The sequence below is a fragment of the Lactuca virosa genome, chromosome 3 (assembly GCF_052849685.1).
Source record: "Lactuca virosa cultivar CGN04683 chromosome 3, Lactuca_virosa_CGN04683_v6, whole genome shotgun sequence".
Classification (NCBI taxonomy): domain Eukaryota; kingdom Viridiplantae; phylum Streptophyta; class Magnoliopsida; order Asterales; family Asteraceae; genus Lactuca; species Lactuca virosa.
In genome coordinates this window covers 402108125-402125349 of record NC_136428.1, presented here as the reverse complement: position 1 = coordinate 402125349, position 17225 = coordinate 402108125, and the positions used below count along the sequence as shown (strand labels likewise).

General features: G+C 40.2%; 1 protein-coding gene across 1 annotated transcript; it reads right to left on the bottom strand.

Moving 5' to 3' along the window:
- Nucleotides 1-8796: 8796 nt before the first annotated feature.
- Nucleotides 8797-12713, bottom strand: LOC145167754 (nitroreductase family protein). Its single transcript, XM_079086989.1, has 3 exons — nucleotides 11130-12713; nucleotides 10020-10209; nucleotides 8797-9268 (listed from the first exon to the last, which is right to left on the bottom strand). Exons 1-3 carry the CDS (start codon nucleotides 12669-12671, stop codon nucleotides 9141-9143), a joined length of 1860 nt encoding a protein of 619 aa, XP_078943115.1. The 5' UTR covers nucleotides 12672-12713; the 3' UTR covers nucleotides 8797-9140.
- Nucleotides 12714-17225: the final 4512 nt, after the last annotated feature.

The window sequence follows — 17225 nt, the reverse complement described above, 5'->3', positions numbered from 1 at the left end:
CAATCTTGGAGAAATCCTGGATAAATCTCCGATATTATCCCGCTAAACCTAAGAAGCTACGAATCTCTGATGCATTCCTCGGTACTTCCCACCGAATTACAGCCTCAACCTTGGCTGGATCAACTGAAATACCCTCCTGATTGATGACATGCCCCAAAAACTGTACTTCCCGCAGCCAGAAATCACACTTAGAGAACTTCGCATAAAGTTTCTCCGCCCTCAGGGTCTCTAATACCTCCCTCAGATGCTGCTCATGCTGCTCCCTGGTCTTAGAATAGACCAGGATATCATCAATAAAAATGATCACCGACCGATCCAGCATCGGTCTGCACACCCTGTTCATAAGATCCATGAACGCTGTTGGGGCATTGGTGAGCCCAAACGGCATCACCACAAACTCATAATGCCCATACCGAGTCCTGAAAGCCGTCTTCGGTATATCCTCATCCCGAATCCTCATCTGATGGTATCCCGACCGATGATCAATCTTGGAAAACCATGACGCACCCTGCAGCTGATCGAACAAATCATCGATCCTTAACAACCGATAACGGTTCTTCACCGTTAGTCTGTTCAGCTCCCTATAATCGATGCACATCCTGTGCGATCCATCCTTCTTTTTCACGAAAAGAATCGGTGCTCCCCACGGGGAATTGCTCGGACGAATGAACCCTCGGTCTAGCAGCTCCTGAAGCTGTGTAGATAGCTCCTGCATATCCGGTGGTGCCAACCGGTAGGGTGCCTTTGCTATCGGAGCGGCACCCGGCACCAAGTCAATGCGGAACTCCACCTGCCTCTCCGAAGGCACTCCTGGTAACTCTTCGGGGAAAACGTCCCGAAAATCCTGTACCACTGGCACACTGCCCACATCCGTCACGGTCTCTACTCTCGTATCCGAGACATAAGCCAGAAATCCCGTGCAACCCTGCTGTAAAAACCTCCTAGCCCGCGCTGCCGAACAGAGGGTCGGTCCCTGCGAGGCCATCTCACCATGAATAACTAGTTCTCCCCCACTTGGGGTTCGAACCCTGACCAACTGGCGCTCACAATCAATCATGGCCCCGTTGGCCCCCAGCCAATCCATTCCGACAATCACCTTCAACCCTCGCAACGGTATCAGGACTAGGTCGACACGAAACCTCTCTCCAAGCACATTCAGGATACAATCCCGATACACCCTCGCAGCACTAACGGTGCGGTCATCTGCAATCTCTACCTCGAGTGGGGAATCCAGAGCTCCGGGCGCGTCCCGGAACTTCTTGCTAAGTGCTAGTGATACGAACGATCGGGTAGCACCCGAATCAAACAGGACATGAGCAGACATACCATTGACCAAAAAGGTCCCTATACAAGCATATAGTACACATAAGTCATACAAATAATAAGAACATAGAATAATAGATACGTACCAGCCACGACGTCCGGAGCTGCCCGAGCCTCCTCGGTAGTCAGCTGAAAAGCACAACTCTTCACCGCCGGGGCATCCGCCTTAGCAGGGCGGCCATCTGTGATCCTCAATGTGGCGGGCGCGGACACCACTACTGCTCCTCCCCCTCCCTGCAACCTTGGACAATCGGCCTTTTTATGGCCAGTCTGGTTGCAGTGGAAACATATCAAGCCCTTCTTGGGGCTGTCCCTGCTCACGTGGCCATGCTGACCACAAGAGTAACATCCCGATATCCCAGCTGTCCGACAAGCCCCGCTATGAAACCTCCGGCACTTGGCACATCGGCCCAGACCCTGCTGGCCTCTACCCGAAGAATCAGAGGTCTTAGGCTTCTTAGCCTGACCCCCTGCTGCCTGCACCTGCTCAGTTTTCCACTTCGTGCGGGAATCCAACTCCATCTCCCTCTCACGGGCCTTCTCCACCATCTCATTCAGGGTTTTGCACCCCGTAAAGCTCATAAACTCCCGGATATCATCCCTCAACATGGAATGATATCGGGTCCGTCTCATCTCCTCATCGGTAGCATACTGTGGGATCAACAAAGCTCGTTCCCGAAACTTGGCGGTGATCTCCGCCACAGTCTCGGTGGTCTGCTGCAAATCATGAAACTCTCGCACTAGTCGTTGCACCTCAATGGGTGGTGCAAACTCCAAATCAAATCGTCGGACAAACTCGGCCCATGTCATCTCAGCCACCCCGATTGGTCCCACCTGTCTAGTAACCTCGCCCCACCAATCTCGGGCTTTGTCTCTCAGCATGCAAGAAGCAAACCCAACCTTTGCCACATCCGGGCAAGAACTCGTGCGCTGGGAGTTTTCGATATCCGCCACCCAGCGTCGGCTGACAATGGGGTCCCTGACCCCGAAAAACTCCGGCGCCCCACACGCCTTGAATTCTCGGAACGAAGGAGTCCGGGCCCCAATCTGGCCCGTAGCAATCTCAACCCTGAATGATCTGAGTCTCTCCTCCATGATCTCTATAATTCCCTCCTTGACCATCCCAAAAATGACTGGGGTAGCGTCAAGGATGCCCTTCGTAACCTCGGCTGCAATGATATTGCACAATCTCTCATCAATAGGCTCGGTACCGCTGCGCGATCCAGACCCAGACCCCGATCCAGAACCTGATCCTGATCCCCCTGCCCCAAATCGTGTCACCACCATGCTGAACTAAAATGTCATAAACCATAATAATCAGGACACATTATATATAGGGGATCTTCCCACATCGGTCCTCCTTAGAGTGGTCAGATCTAGCATTGGTTCGGGTACACGTCCCGTGCTTTCAGTAGTACGGCCCAATACTACCTTCCACACCTACCTGTACCTTTCCCCAAGGCTCCACCTGATAACTCCAATTCGTCCCAAAATAAATCACAACCCACAAACCACTGCATAACCCAAATCCCAGGCTGTCCTAAGATTTCCTCTACCCATATTAATCAGACCAATCATAACAGGTTGCCTTTATGCATGCAAATTATACACAGAAAAGGATCAAATAGACTTTCAAATAAAAGATTCTACCCTAGGACCACAACCAAACAAGGAACAGGAAATAAGGCCAAATCAATCATTCTGAGGCTATAAGCTCCTAACTGTATACAATTTTAAAAGCATACACATAGCAAGTCTCATACGATCATCAAGCTCAAATATCAGTATAACATGGCTAACACATTGGGAACTACTTACTTGGCTCGGCCGATCGCGCGCATTGCACTCTCTTCTTTTCATTTCTTAAAAGTTTTTAACTTTTATTTTGAAAACAATTTATCATTTCCTTAGTTTGAGTCCTGACACACCCAAGAGTATGCCCGAATCTCTCAAAACAAGGCTCTGATACCAACTTGTAACGACCCAAATTTTCCAAAGAAATTTTCATTTTTAATTAATAAAACACATTTACATAAACCATGAAATCCCAACATAATTGTTTTCAAATCAGCATTCATTACAACTTATTTAAATCATCAGAGTGTCCCCAAAACATATCAGTGAAAGAGAGATAGAGTGCACGTCGCGCCATCATGCCTTGCCCTTGCCCTTGGGCTCAGATGAACCTGAAACAAATCAACAACCTGTAAGCGAAATGCTTAGTGAGTTCCCCAGAGCATACCACACACAATACATATACACATATCCTGTTAGCTATTTAAAGCTACACACATATCCCATAAGCCATGCATACATAAAACCTGTAAGAATGCCATGGGCTACCCTACATGGTCTTTACCTAGGACTGCCATGGGCTACCCCACATGGTCTTACATCCAATGCCATGGGCTACCCCACATGGTCTTTATCTAGGACAACCATGGGATACCTCGCATGGTTTTACATCCAATGCCACGGGCTCCCCCCGAGGTCTTCCATGCAAAACACACATTCACATGACATACCAAAACACATAATGACTAACACATATATCATAATCACACAATGGGCCGGCCTTGGTGCCTTAGACCCATGGGTATGGTGAGAAGACTCACCTCTGCCTGTTGAATACAAAAGTTGTTCTCCTAACGGTCCGTAACCTCCCGTGCTGAATAATAATATTAAACAATGTTAGGACTTTAATTTATCAAGGGAAACCCAAACTCCAAACCCTTCCATAAGGCCCAATTATCCATCCCTTGCTAATGGGCCCAAAGTCGAAGTCTAAAATCCTTAATGGGCCTCTTGTCCCAATAAAGCCCAATCAATATGTCCATGGCCCATAACAGATGATATGAGTCATGATATCCAGAATACAACCATGCCCAATAATCAAATGAGGCCCAAATAGCTCAAAGGCCCAAAACAGATTCGGCCCAACTGTGATGCGTACGCTCGACGTATCATCCTGGTACGCGCAGCGTACTGGGGTCTTGGGACTACGCGCAGCGTACACTGGGTTAAACCCAACGTACAACCAATTTAAGCACTTTATCCATTAAGTGCTTAATACTCGTTTCCTTTACGTCCAAAAGCCATATCTAAGTTTGTTAAGACGTCCTAAGGCATAAAGTTGGCAACTTTATGCCTTTGCATGCCTCATATACACCCAACACCTCCATTAAGACCTTTACAAGGTCTTTAACCCATGCATGAGCCCAAAACTCCCATCAAGACTCAATTTTTATGGTTCTAAAGGACCAAGGGACCTCAGATCTGTCATTCCCATCTTCTGGAGTTGCTTAACTCACAAATGGAGGTCCAAAATCAACCAAAAGGGACAAGGTAGAAAACCCTAGCTAAATCTAGAGATTTAAGATGAAAGATCCAAGCTTTTTACCTCCAGAAGCTTTGCAAGATGACTAAGATGCAGGTTCTTGAAGCACCAACTTGTTCCAAGCTTGTTTGACCACCTCTTCTTCTTGGAATGAACACTAAAAGGGCCACAAATGCACTCTTGAAAGCTCAAAATGGTCTCACAAGTTTCTCTGGAGTGTAAGGACGTTCTAAGGCTGTGGAGGCTCTCTAGGGTTAAGTCCAAGGGACTTAAGGTCGCTTAAATAGGCCTCATGTCCGAAAATTAGGGTTTTGGACCCCTGGCACGTACGCCCAACGTACGTCCAGCTCCTCCGCGACCAACCATGCATAGTACGCTAAGCGTACACTTAAGTACGCCCGACGTACTTAAAGGGCCAATTATGCTAAAATGTAAATTCTTGAGGGTTTCAAGTCATACCAGATTTAGGGTGTTACTACTCGGACATGTAATGTAACTAACTGTTTAGGTTATTGTAAAGGAGTTACATGTGATTCAAGAACAATAATTAATCAATAAAAAAGGAACAATTTTTAGTAACTTTTTTTAATTCTTTTTTAAGAAATGAAATTTTTTAGTCAACTTGAAAATTACCTCTGTTTTGTCTTTGAATCATAAATAGCTAATAGTTAAAGACGTAAAGATACTTTAGACATACATATTTGGTCTGTAATTTGCAATCACAAATTAAACAAAGTGTAGCTAGTTGTACCTGTGCCTTCTGGGATGGTGTGATCCAACATCATATAGTTGTCTATGATGATATTTTCAACTATGTGAATGCTTTCCGATAATAATTGAGTGCAATTTCAAGATCCCATCTATCAATCACAAAAGCCACATCCTCCAACAAAATACATACATACCTTCTAATTAAATTCAAATCAAACAAAAACAACAAGTAATTGCATCAATAATAAATGTAAGTCGTTTGTTACCTTAGGTTCTTCTTTTGTTATCCTCATTGTAAGAAAAATTCTTTCCAGATTTCTATAAACTTCATCTTCTGTTTTTCTATTAACTAACAGAAGTTGGCCTTTTAACTAATAGAAGCTGGCCTTTGGGTTCTGTACATGATTGAAACAGAATGAAATTTGAAAAACTACAAACAAATCATAAATTCTAAAATTTAATCAAACATGGAAAACTATCATTCCTACTGAAGATACGGGTAAACTCAAGAAATAACAACATAATTTCGTTCATTTGTTTACTTTATAATTGAAAAACAAATTGAAATGGTAAGAAATAGGGCAACAATAAAAGTAAAATGTATGATTAGGAAGTGAAGTGATCAATCAAATCATTAAGTTGTGTTCTTATGGAAGGTTATCAACCTTTTTTGCCTATAGTAAATGACTGAACTTTCTAGATTTATTATGTTTGTAGTTTTTTATCAACCTTTTTTGTTCACAAGTATATTTGAATTTTTTAAGTTTGGTCTTGATAAATTTTTTCTTGAAATTTTAGTTTTTGTAACATTTTTTGTCCACGTACCGGTAAAATGTCTACCTTTGGCCCCTGAGTAAAGCTAATTTTGCAACTTTGGCACCAAAAATAAAGTCTTAGTATTTGGAATCTCGTACCATATTTGCAAAAACCAGCTATATTCAGAGATCAAATGTGTAACTTTCTCTAAGGAAAATGAATTTACGTGCTAAAAGAGTTCGGTTATCAAAAGAGTGTGACTGAGCACTTTCCTAGTTTTCATAATCCAAACAATAACAACATCAACCTGCCATATATTAAAAAAAAATGTGGTTATAACTTATAATTACAAATAAACTTAAAGCAGTTTCTAAGCACCAATAATAATAATAATTACAAAATCTTCAAGGTATCACTGGATAACTTGTCAATTGGTCCCACTTCTTTAACCAACTTTTAGAATATCTAATGAATTAAACGAAACTTGTTTTGATAATAAAACGTCTATAGACCTTCTATCAAATGCACAACTTTTTGAATTCCATCTTAAAATGCATATAAACTCTTAAAGCATGTGTGTGACTTCATTTGAAATTTTTTTAGAACGTTCATATTTCATACATCCCTTTTTCACTCAAAACACAAACTAGGCATAAAAAGTTCAGTTTTCAAGTTGAATGTAGAAATCTTATTTTGTTCGAATACCAGATTCCTTCCTTGTTTTAAATTTCTTCTCACTTTAACAAATCCATAATCATTTCTCTTTTCAATTTGAGAATTTTAAGGATTTGCAAAGTTCACTATTTGAACTTCTTGAAACATCAACTTGAACTGAATGGTCAATCACAAGGTCTACTGGCACCTGGGAAATATGAAGACATGAAAGAATTAAAAACTATTGATGCTTTAAAAAAATATGTGAAGTGGATAATTAGAATATTACTTACCAATGGGTTGATCTTCTTGGAGTCACCACTAAGTCTGTTCATAGAATCTCATATACAAGCAAGGTTAACTACAAATAGAACTCCAGTAAATTCCTAAGAAAACATCATGGATTATTAGAAATGAACAAAGGAATGCAAAGTTGTATACTTGTATTAAGCCAATCTACCTTGATATTAAAGCAAAGGAACTAAATCTGGTTCAGGACTTTCATCGATCAACTTGTGTGCACTTTAGAAAACCTGACACTTTGAATACAAATTGACTATATTTTCACTAGACGGGTCCATGTTAAAGAGAACAACAATATTCATAAGGCAACACATGAAGGAAAAGAGCGATAGAATTTTATATTTTCACGAAAATGTTCTTCTTAATAAGAAACCTTCTAAACTCTAAGTAATTTCACTATCACATACTGTATTGAATCCGATAACTAAATCAGAATACGAACAAGCATATAACAAGCATATAGATTGTCAACTTAATTTTGGTAATGCAGAAAAGCAAAAGTGAAATCTGATCTAAAAAACCTATAAAATGCAGAAAAATAAAAACCTCTATTTAGGCAACTTCTAGTGGAGGAAAATCGAGACCGATATCGAGAGTTAGGGATAGTCTGATAGGCTAAGGTCAAGTGCTTCAGGCATAAGTATAGCGATCGAGACCAGATGCACTTTTCATATTGTTTGCACTTTGAATTCTTGATCGACAAGGGATCTTCTTCTCCGTTCAGGTCTTCAATCCACAGAGGAGGCCGAGATGAAGTCGGGGATTATGGTGTACTCCGGGGAACGAATTGATGGAGGATAAAACGATTCAAAATCAAAGCATCTTCAGTGGATTTTTTTTTTATGAAGAACGTGAGATCAAGGAGTGTGGCGGTCGACAGAGGTAGAGGTGGCCGGTGAAGAGAGGAGGGAGGAGGGAGGCGATCGACGACGGATGATGGAGGAGGCAGTCGTCTTTATCGTCAATGAAGAACGTCAGAGGGAGAGAGATTTGATGATGAACAGAGAGAAATAGTATAAGGAAAGGGTTTGACAGGATCAGGTATAAGTTTTCTATCCCTAAAATGCCTTCTAACAAATTGAAATAAGATAACCCCGTGCTTTTTATTTTCAAGTTTTTACAAAAATGCCACAAATCATCTTGACCCTCTATTATTTTGGTCTAACGGTCCTTGTTTGGTTCTCGGGTTCTCGGAAAAGTATAGGTTCTCAAATGATCATTCCTCTATATATATATATATATATATATATATATATATATATATATATATATATATATATATATACCTACCTACCTTAAATTTGAGAGACTAATTTCAAAGCAAACAGTTGTATTTCGCATCGGTCATTATGAAATTGGTAGCGATTTTTAGGAATTAGTGATATTTTTGGCTTCTTACAAATCATTACAGAAACTGACAACATATATCACTCTCTTTAAGAAAAAGATATAGCTTACAAATTAAAATTGCATTGAGCATTTTTAATAGATACAAGTATCAGTCGCATACCACAACCACTATCACCCAACTAGAACATGGACGAATGGGCCTAGAGTGAAATTAGCCCACTTACGTCTTAGCCCGGTCCATCTTGGACTCTGTCATGGGCTTAGAGTGAAATGTTAGATTTTCGAACCACAAACACATAATTAAATAGCAAATAATCAATTAAAAAAAGACAAAAGATTTACTTCAGTAATGATGCCATAACTACAGACAAATTAAAAGGGTTTTATTGATGTCGTATCAATGTTTACAATACATCGATATCTATATATAGAGTTACATATTTGATATTGCTAAATATTTGGTTTTGATTCGACCTATTGCTAAGTCTCATAGCAACAATAAAGTCAAGGAACAGTTAAGCATCACAACAACTAAGGATGAAACTATCCCATTGACACCTTGGCCTCTTCGTAAAATGCATTTATATCTACAAATGATTCGTAAAATGGGCTCTTGATCACTTTATAAATATCTTGTAACTCAACTGATAATTTCCTTACTTTCAAAAACTAAAGAATGTTGTTGAGATTATGTAAACCGAGCCTTTTATGTGTCATTGACGGGCCCCGGATACGCGGGGAGGCTCATTATCCGCTTGTCAACAACAGGACCACCAACCGTGAAATGATAAAGGCTTTGGTAGTTCGATCCTGTTAACCCAAGAACATCGTGCACTGCAAATCAACAAAATGGATGTGAAGCAATATTAATTTACATTCTTTTTATTTTTTTAATTATAATGGCACTTTACTTACGTTTCATTATACATAATAACAACATACTTAGATTTTTTGACATATAGTGGTAATGTACTTATAGTTCCTTACTCATAATAGCAAGCACACTTGCATTTCTTAATTGAAAAGAGCAATATGTCATAAATAAAGTACATTCCCATATCGGTGGAGAAATAAAAAATGTAAGTATGTTGCTATTGTGGGTAAACAATAAATTACATTGTTGTTATCGGTAAAGAAATATAATACGTTGCTATAATGGGTAAAAAAGAAATTAGATTAGTAACATCGGTAAAAACAAAAATGCAAGTGCGTTACTATTATGGGTAAAAAAATACAAGTATGTTGCTATTATGGTTAAAAAAACATATGTTGCCGTTGCTATAATATGCAATTTGCCCAAATATAAATATCCAAGATTCACCATTCGCACTGCATTGTTTGTTTTGTAGGTTTTCGAAACTAAACGTCTAGACGGGAAACAAAATTCATTGTTTCTATAGAACTATATTATTAGGATTGATAATTACAAAAGGTTAATTGTAGAAAAAAAAAAGAAACCAAATATGGCAAAGAAGTTTAGAATTGTAAGTATCTTGCCATTATGAATACAAAAAATACATTGCTATTATTAGTAAAGAAATTGAAGTATGTTTGCTATTATGGTAGAGTAGTTGAAAGAACATACCGGGATCATCAAAGAAGCAACCAATGCCAGTTGCAGAAATCCCAATGGCATGTGCTTCAAGATACAAGACTTGACCAAGAACTCCGGTTTCCCAAAACAAACGTGGATACATCCACACGCCTTTGTTCTTTAAAGTTGGCTCAAGATGTGCCACCATACCAAGACTAAAACAACCATCACTTGCTATATCCTACACCACAAACTTCATTTTCAAATTTCCACCATTTTTATTGTTTTAGCTTCTAAACTATTTTTCTATACCGATTAAACCATTATACTTTATTTGTATTATTATACAGAATAGCACAGCGTACTTTTACCATTATATTGATTTAGCTGCTTCATTACTTTTACTAACGAAAAAAAAATTTAGCGGCTAAATTGATAAATGGTGAAAGTACGTTGTGTTTTTCTATATTTTGCCTCGACTTTAAAAATGATGTAAGTGGATGTTAGCATCTTCAATGTATGCACCAAATTTGGTGTAAAAACGTTTTTTTAGGGATACATGCAAGAAATAGCAACGTGCTTTATCCTATTTTTATTTTTGTTTTATTCGATCGTTGTGCTTTCAGTCACTTTCTTGTTTAGGCATTGTGCTTTTTGACATTTTTTTATTATGACATTTTACATTTTACATTATAAAATCCATACAATTATCGCAGTGCAAATTGTTTGTATTTGAACGATATTGCTATGATAAGGTAAAATTTTCAAAGTATAATGTTGTAATAGAAAACATGGTAGTAGGATGCTATAATAAACAAATAACTTGAAGTAGATTACTATTTCTTGCATTTAGCCCACAAATTTTGGGTTTTACTATAATGTATGCACTCTAATTACAGGTTATAATCCTAATTATTCTGTTTATTATAGCAAGAAATAGCAACACACTTTTATTTATTTGTTTATTGTAGCATCCTAGATTCATTTCTACCTTATAAAACATCGTACTTTGAAATATATACAAAGGAATTTTCACAAAGGAATTTTCACTGATACAATTGAGTATATTTTTCAAGAACAATATCCTAATAAGAAAAAAAAACTGATTATCTGATTCTGATTCTAATCCTTCAAGATCCTGTGATATTAGAAGAGGAGTACCTGATGACATGAAAGATGTTTTGAAAGCTTCATGCAATCGGCTCTTCCAAGCTCATATAAAGGCAACTCCAATGGACAACCTTCTGGTTTTTCCCACTTAAAATCAGATCTTGTGGACTTTTTAAGATCATCAAAGTGTTCTTCATTTCTAACAAGAAAATACAATCCTTTTGCCAAACCAACAACTCTATGTACAAACAATACACAATGCACTTCACTGTCCCAATCCATGGCTCGATATGGTAATCCCAATTGACGTTTTTGCCCTTCTTGAAAACCCGAAGGAAGACAATGAAGTAATATCTGATAGAATTTTTCTTTTTCTATTGATGTAACTCCATCCATATCAACTGCACTCCTACGTTTCCTAACAAGTTCTCTTAAAGTTAAGGGATTGTATGAATTCGCACTTAAATTTCCACTGTTTTGAAATGATTCGATAATGAAGTTTTTCTCTGTAGTTAATGGCTTTTTTATGGCTTCGGATGTTCTATAGATTATATCCCAACATATATGTTCTTTGCTAAGTGAATTGGGTTCTCCTTTCCAATCTAATTTGGAGAATTTTAAAATGGCCAAGCTTAAATCTTTATAATTTATATGGATTTCTTGAATTCCGTTTGGAAAAACGAGAAGCAAACAATCAGGATGTTCAAATTCAATCTCGTTAAGTTTACCTTTCACTGTTGTTGATGGAATTTTGAACTCCGGATAAACATCAAGCCCCATTAGTTTCTTCAATTCGTCATGTCCCAATCCATCAAGCAACTTCACGTCCCACCCCTGACCGGCGGCAGCCATTGAGACGGCGGCAATGGCATGACCAACGTCGTGGTTACAGTACCTGAAAGCTCTCTCACCGTACTTCCAAGCTTCCCGCCAGAAAATGGAAGAAAGTCCGATAAGAAAGGAACCGTTTGGAAAGAAATTGGTGAAAAATCCAGATGGAATTTGAGTCCTGATCTCCAACGAATGCTCTTTTGGGGCGTAGTGAGCTACGAAATAAGAATCGGAAACGGATTCTATTGGTGGGGATATGATGTAAGCGTCTGTTGGGTGTAAATTGCCACTGCTAGGGTTAACTCTAAGCGACCATGTGGAAAACCCAGTTGATTTCCAAGCTGATAACGCGAGGGAATCGTAAAAGAACTCAGAAATGGTGGTTTTGGAGATGGGTTTTGGAGGAGGCAGAGAATTGAACAGGGAATCGTAAAGAGGGGAACTGTCGGAATTAGAAGGGTGGAGGAGAGGGCAGAGAGGGGCGGAGATGTAGCGGCGGAAAGGATTTGGTTGGTTGTCCCAATCAAGGCCACGGGGGCCTCTGGCGTAGTTTGTGAACGAATGTTTGGTTTGCTTGTGATAAGTTAGAACTTGTTTTAGCAACTGTTCTGTGTTTTCTTGTAAGGACGATGTAGAAACTGACATGGTGAAACGTTGTGGTTGTGGTTGTCTGAGATTGGTGGTGAAAGGGAGGAGGAAGGTGGTGGACGGACGGAGGAGGAGATATTGGGGATGGTGGAATTTACGGTGGAAGGATTGCATTTTGATGAGTATCTGAAGTTATTCGTATGTTCCATGGCCAACATGAAGGTTACCACATTTTAAGCATAAGCATCCAACATAGTAAGCTTAGTTTTTATTTATTTATTTTATTTATTATTATTATTATTATTATTATTATTATTTTTTAAAATTTAATAATCTAACCACAAATACAGTTATGGTTAACAAAAGTAACAATTTTCTTTTCTTTTCGAAAAATAACCATTTGGTTTGGAATTTGTCATTCTGGACATAAAAACCCGGCTAAAACTCAGTATTGCAGCCCAATGGTATTTATGTAGGTCCTACACAGAAAAATCCGGAATACGCATTCTGGATTTTGCAATTCCGAAGATCGATTCACCCGCATTTCGGACCTAATTTTCAGCATGGATTCGTCAAACCAAGTGAGTTCTACTTTTTAAATTACTTATATTTGATTTTACAAACAACTTTAAGTATTCCAAAATAGTTTCGAATACGATGAACAAGTCCTGAATATGATGATCTAGTCCGAAATTTCCCTTTTATGTTTTTTCTATCGTTTTACGTGTATGAATCTCATGTAAGTATCTTGGAGTGTGTTTAGGATCGTTTTTTAGACCGAAAATAATTTTTGTAGGCAATCTGGAATGTTACTGTAAGTCCAGAACACGAAGAACGTAGTCCAGGAGCCGAGCAAGTACAAACAAACCGTTATGATAGACTTGTCGCAAAAAATATTGTTATGGATATGTTTCAGCAATTTGGTTTTATTATTATTACATACGTTTATGCAAGTAAGATTTTAATGTGTATGGTAATATATTTTATTTTTAGGCTCCAACATCCAGTGACTCGCTCGATAAGGATGAGTTGACAATAGCAGATGATATAGTACGTTTTGAAGACAAGCAATGCCATCTTGTAGACACGAATGCATTAGAAATGATTCGTGATTATCAACGTGCGAAACAACGAATGATAATACTGGAAATCTCATTACCGCCTTCAGCGGTTGAGGAGCGGAGAAAAGTAGCATTTATAACATGCAAATGCTTCTCATTGCTATGTCTGAAGATATACGATAATTTGTGACCACAATGAACATTATCGAAGAAACACGTACAACAAGTCCAACAATAGAAGATCGAGTTGAAATGACTGATAATGGGTTCGACCTAATTGAGACCTATATGAAATTGTTTGAAAATTATGTAGACACAGCTAATTTGCATCGGATGCAAGTTCCCGGTTATCCTGGAAATGTAATATAAAATTTTAATATTGTAATGACTTTTGAAACTTAAATATATAAACGAAACGATAGGCTATCTTAAATGACAATGTTTTTCATTAGCATTAGTACAAAGATCGTTACAAATCCTAATACATACTTATATTGTAACGCCTAGTTCCCGGTATGTATTTAACTTATAATTTATTCCATTTTATAGAGCAACTCGACGAGTTGGGAGCCCCAAACTCGCCGAGTAGAGATCATAAGGGTCGCGTATTATAAGTAACCTACTCGACGAGTTGGGAGGCCTCAACTCGACGAGTAGGCTGGCAGAGGTGAAACCCTAATTTCTGGGGTTTTCACCCTATTTAAGCACCTTAAACCTTTCATGTTGGCCTCATTTATAACCTCCAAGTCCCAAACCCTAAATCTTGAAACCTTAATGCTATTGTGAGTGTTTGTGAGCTATTTCAAGTGTTTTAGTGTGTGTTTTGAAGCCATTGGAAGAAGGAGAAGCTTGAGGACACAAGAGGGAGTTTATAGATCTAGAACCCTTGCTTCATCCACGACATTTTGCTGGTATAAAGCTTGTGTAACATCCCAATTTTCAAGGCCAAAAATTTCATTTTAATTAAGTAGTTTATAAAATAGTTAACCAAAACATCGCCATTGTTACATCAATCCACAAAACCATAATATCGTATCTCAAAACCAAATCACCAAAAGTAATGAAAATCAAAGTACAATCTCCAGGAGTCTCATAGTGCGGAATCCAGTGTGTGTGTAATGTTCCGCTACCGCGCCAGCTCCTTCCCCTTCGCTGAAGAGGAACTTGAAACCAAAACTGTAAACCGTAAGCACAAAGCTTAGTGAGTTCCCCCATCATACCACATACCATACGTAACACATACTGTCAGGCATACCGGGGTGCCCGACCTACCCCATGCCATGCATATCTGGGTGCCCGACCTACCATGCTTAGCATACCGGGGTGTAACATCCCAAGAATACCAGCTAAAAATTTCATTTTTAAATTAGGTTAATTCGTAAAAACATCGTTACAAAACATTCATAATATTAATTTATGTCTGAGAACCGGTAACATCATAGTAAAATATTCAGAGTACATCCCAGAAAATCCATAGTGCGGAAAACATGAGAGTGTGTGATATGCCGCTACCGCGCCGGCTCCTGTCCCCTAGCTGAAGAGGTACCTGAAAACAAAACTATAAAACGTAAGCACGAAGCTTAGTGAGTTCCCCCATAATGCCACATACCATGCAATCATATAATGAACAGCTAAGAGATACGGGCCTCGCCCACACCCATAGAGATACGGGCCTCGCCCACACCCTACTAGCTAGGAGATACGGGCCTCGCCCACACTCTACTTTCTGAGAGATACGGGCCTCGCCCACACTCTGCCACTAAACCATAACATACAAGTATCACACAGACAACAAGTATAAGCAATTCTATCATACTGGCATATATCACAATTAAACTCAGCTATGAGATACGGGCTCCGCCCACACTCCGATACTAACATGTCATCTATACGGGCCGGCCTTGGTGCCTTAGACCCGTCCCTACTGAAAGGAAACTCACCTCGAGAGTAGCTGCCGAAAACCTGCTCAGACTACGCCTGGCTGCCGCACCGGTAATCCCTCCGGCTATAAATCCGTAAACATGGATTAGGTACTCATAAATACCCCTAAGGTCAAATGACCGGTCAAAGTCAACTCCTTGGTCAAAGTCAACCTTCTGATTGACTGGACTCGCCGAGTCCATATGACGACTCGCCGAGTCCTTCTATGTCTAGCCCGACTCTGACTCATCGGGTCCCTGTTCCCACTCACTGAGTCAGCCTGACTCGCTAGACGGGGACAACTAACAAACCCGCGACTGGACTCGCCGAGTCCAAGGGGGTGACTCGCCGAGTCCGACGAACAGATCTCGCAAATCGCTCCAATCTTCCATCAGAACATCAACCTTGGAGATTTGGAGATTCCGGGACTATAGCTACACGTTAAATTGCTAATTCCACGTGCGACTACGAAGGGTTGGACCTCCTACACTTAAACCCTTCTTATCCTAGTGACTGATCATATGACTCGCCGAGTTGGAAGAACAACTCGTCGAGTTCAAGGCTATATTCAAGGGACTCGCCGAGTTTGAAGAACGACTCGCCGAGTACTAGGCAATCTCCATAGGACTCGCCGAGTTGTTTATCCAACTCGCCGAGTCTAAGGCCATCTTCATGGAACTCGCCGAGTGCACTTTGGCACTCGCCGAGTACCCTTCGACTCTTCACCCATTCTGGCCAAAACTGAGACATGCAATGGTTCCAACCCATAAATCTAAGCTCCTAGGGTATAAACACACGGAGTTTGGGAGGTTTAAGGTCTTGAAATCCACATATAAGGGACAAAAAGGGAATCTATTATACTAAAGATTAAGAAGGAGCTTTCTTACCTGGTTAGGAGCTTCTCCCAGGGTAGATTTCGGATCTACCACACTTCCTTGCACCTTCCAACTTCCTCCTTCTTCTCTTAAGCTTCAAGCTTCCTTCACCAAGCCAAAATCACTCACAAGGATCAAAATGGGCTAGGGTTTCGCTCTACAGTTCTTTTGGAAGAGAATGGGACGAAATGGGTGTTTTAGAATGGGTAACATGGGGTGAAATGTCTGAAAATAGAACTTCATCCAGACAGGTGGACTCGCCGAGTCCATGCATCGACTCGCCGAGTTCACCGCTCAAACCCCGTGTCCACCCTGCTGCTACTCGGCGAGTCGGGACGCAGACTCGCCGAGTTCGTGGCAAAATTAAAATAGAAACTTAAATAAAATCATACCATGAACCCAGTGTTACAAATCTCCCCCACTTATTTTAGACTTCGTCCTCGAAGTCTGCCGCTCCCTTCCGGAACAGTTCCGGATAATGCTCCATCATCTCATCCGCGGGCTCCCAAGTCCATTCCGAGCCCTTCCGATGCTGCCATTGCACCTTCACCAACTCCACCCTTTTGTTCCTCAGTTCCTTCGACTTCCGGTCTAGGATAGCCACAGGCCGCTCGATATAATTCAGGCTGTCATCAACCTGGATGTCCTACAAAGGTACCACTGCTGAATCGTCCACCATGCACTTCCGCAGCTGGGAGACGTGGAAAGTGCTGTGGATCTGACTGAGTTTGGCTGGCAGGTCCAGCTGATATGCTACCTTGCCCACTCGGGCTGCAACCCTAAACGGTCCAATATACCTGGGACCCAACTTGCCCCGTTTCCTGAATCGGATGACGCCCTTCCACGGCGACACTTTCAGGAGAACCATATCC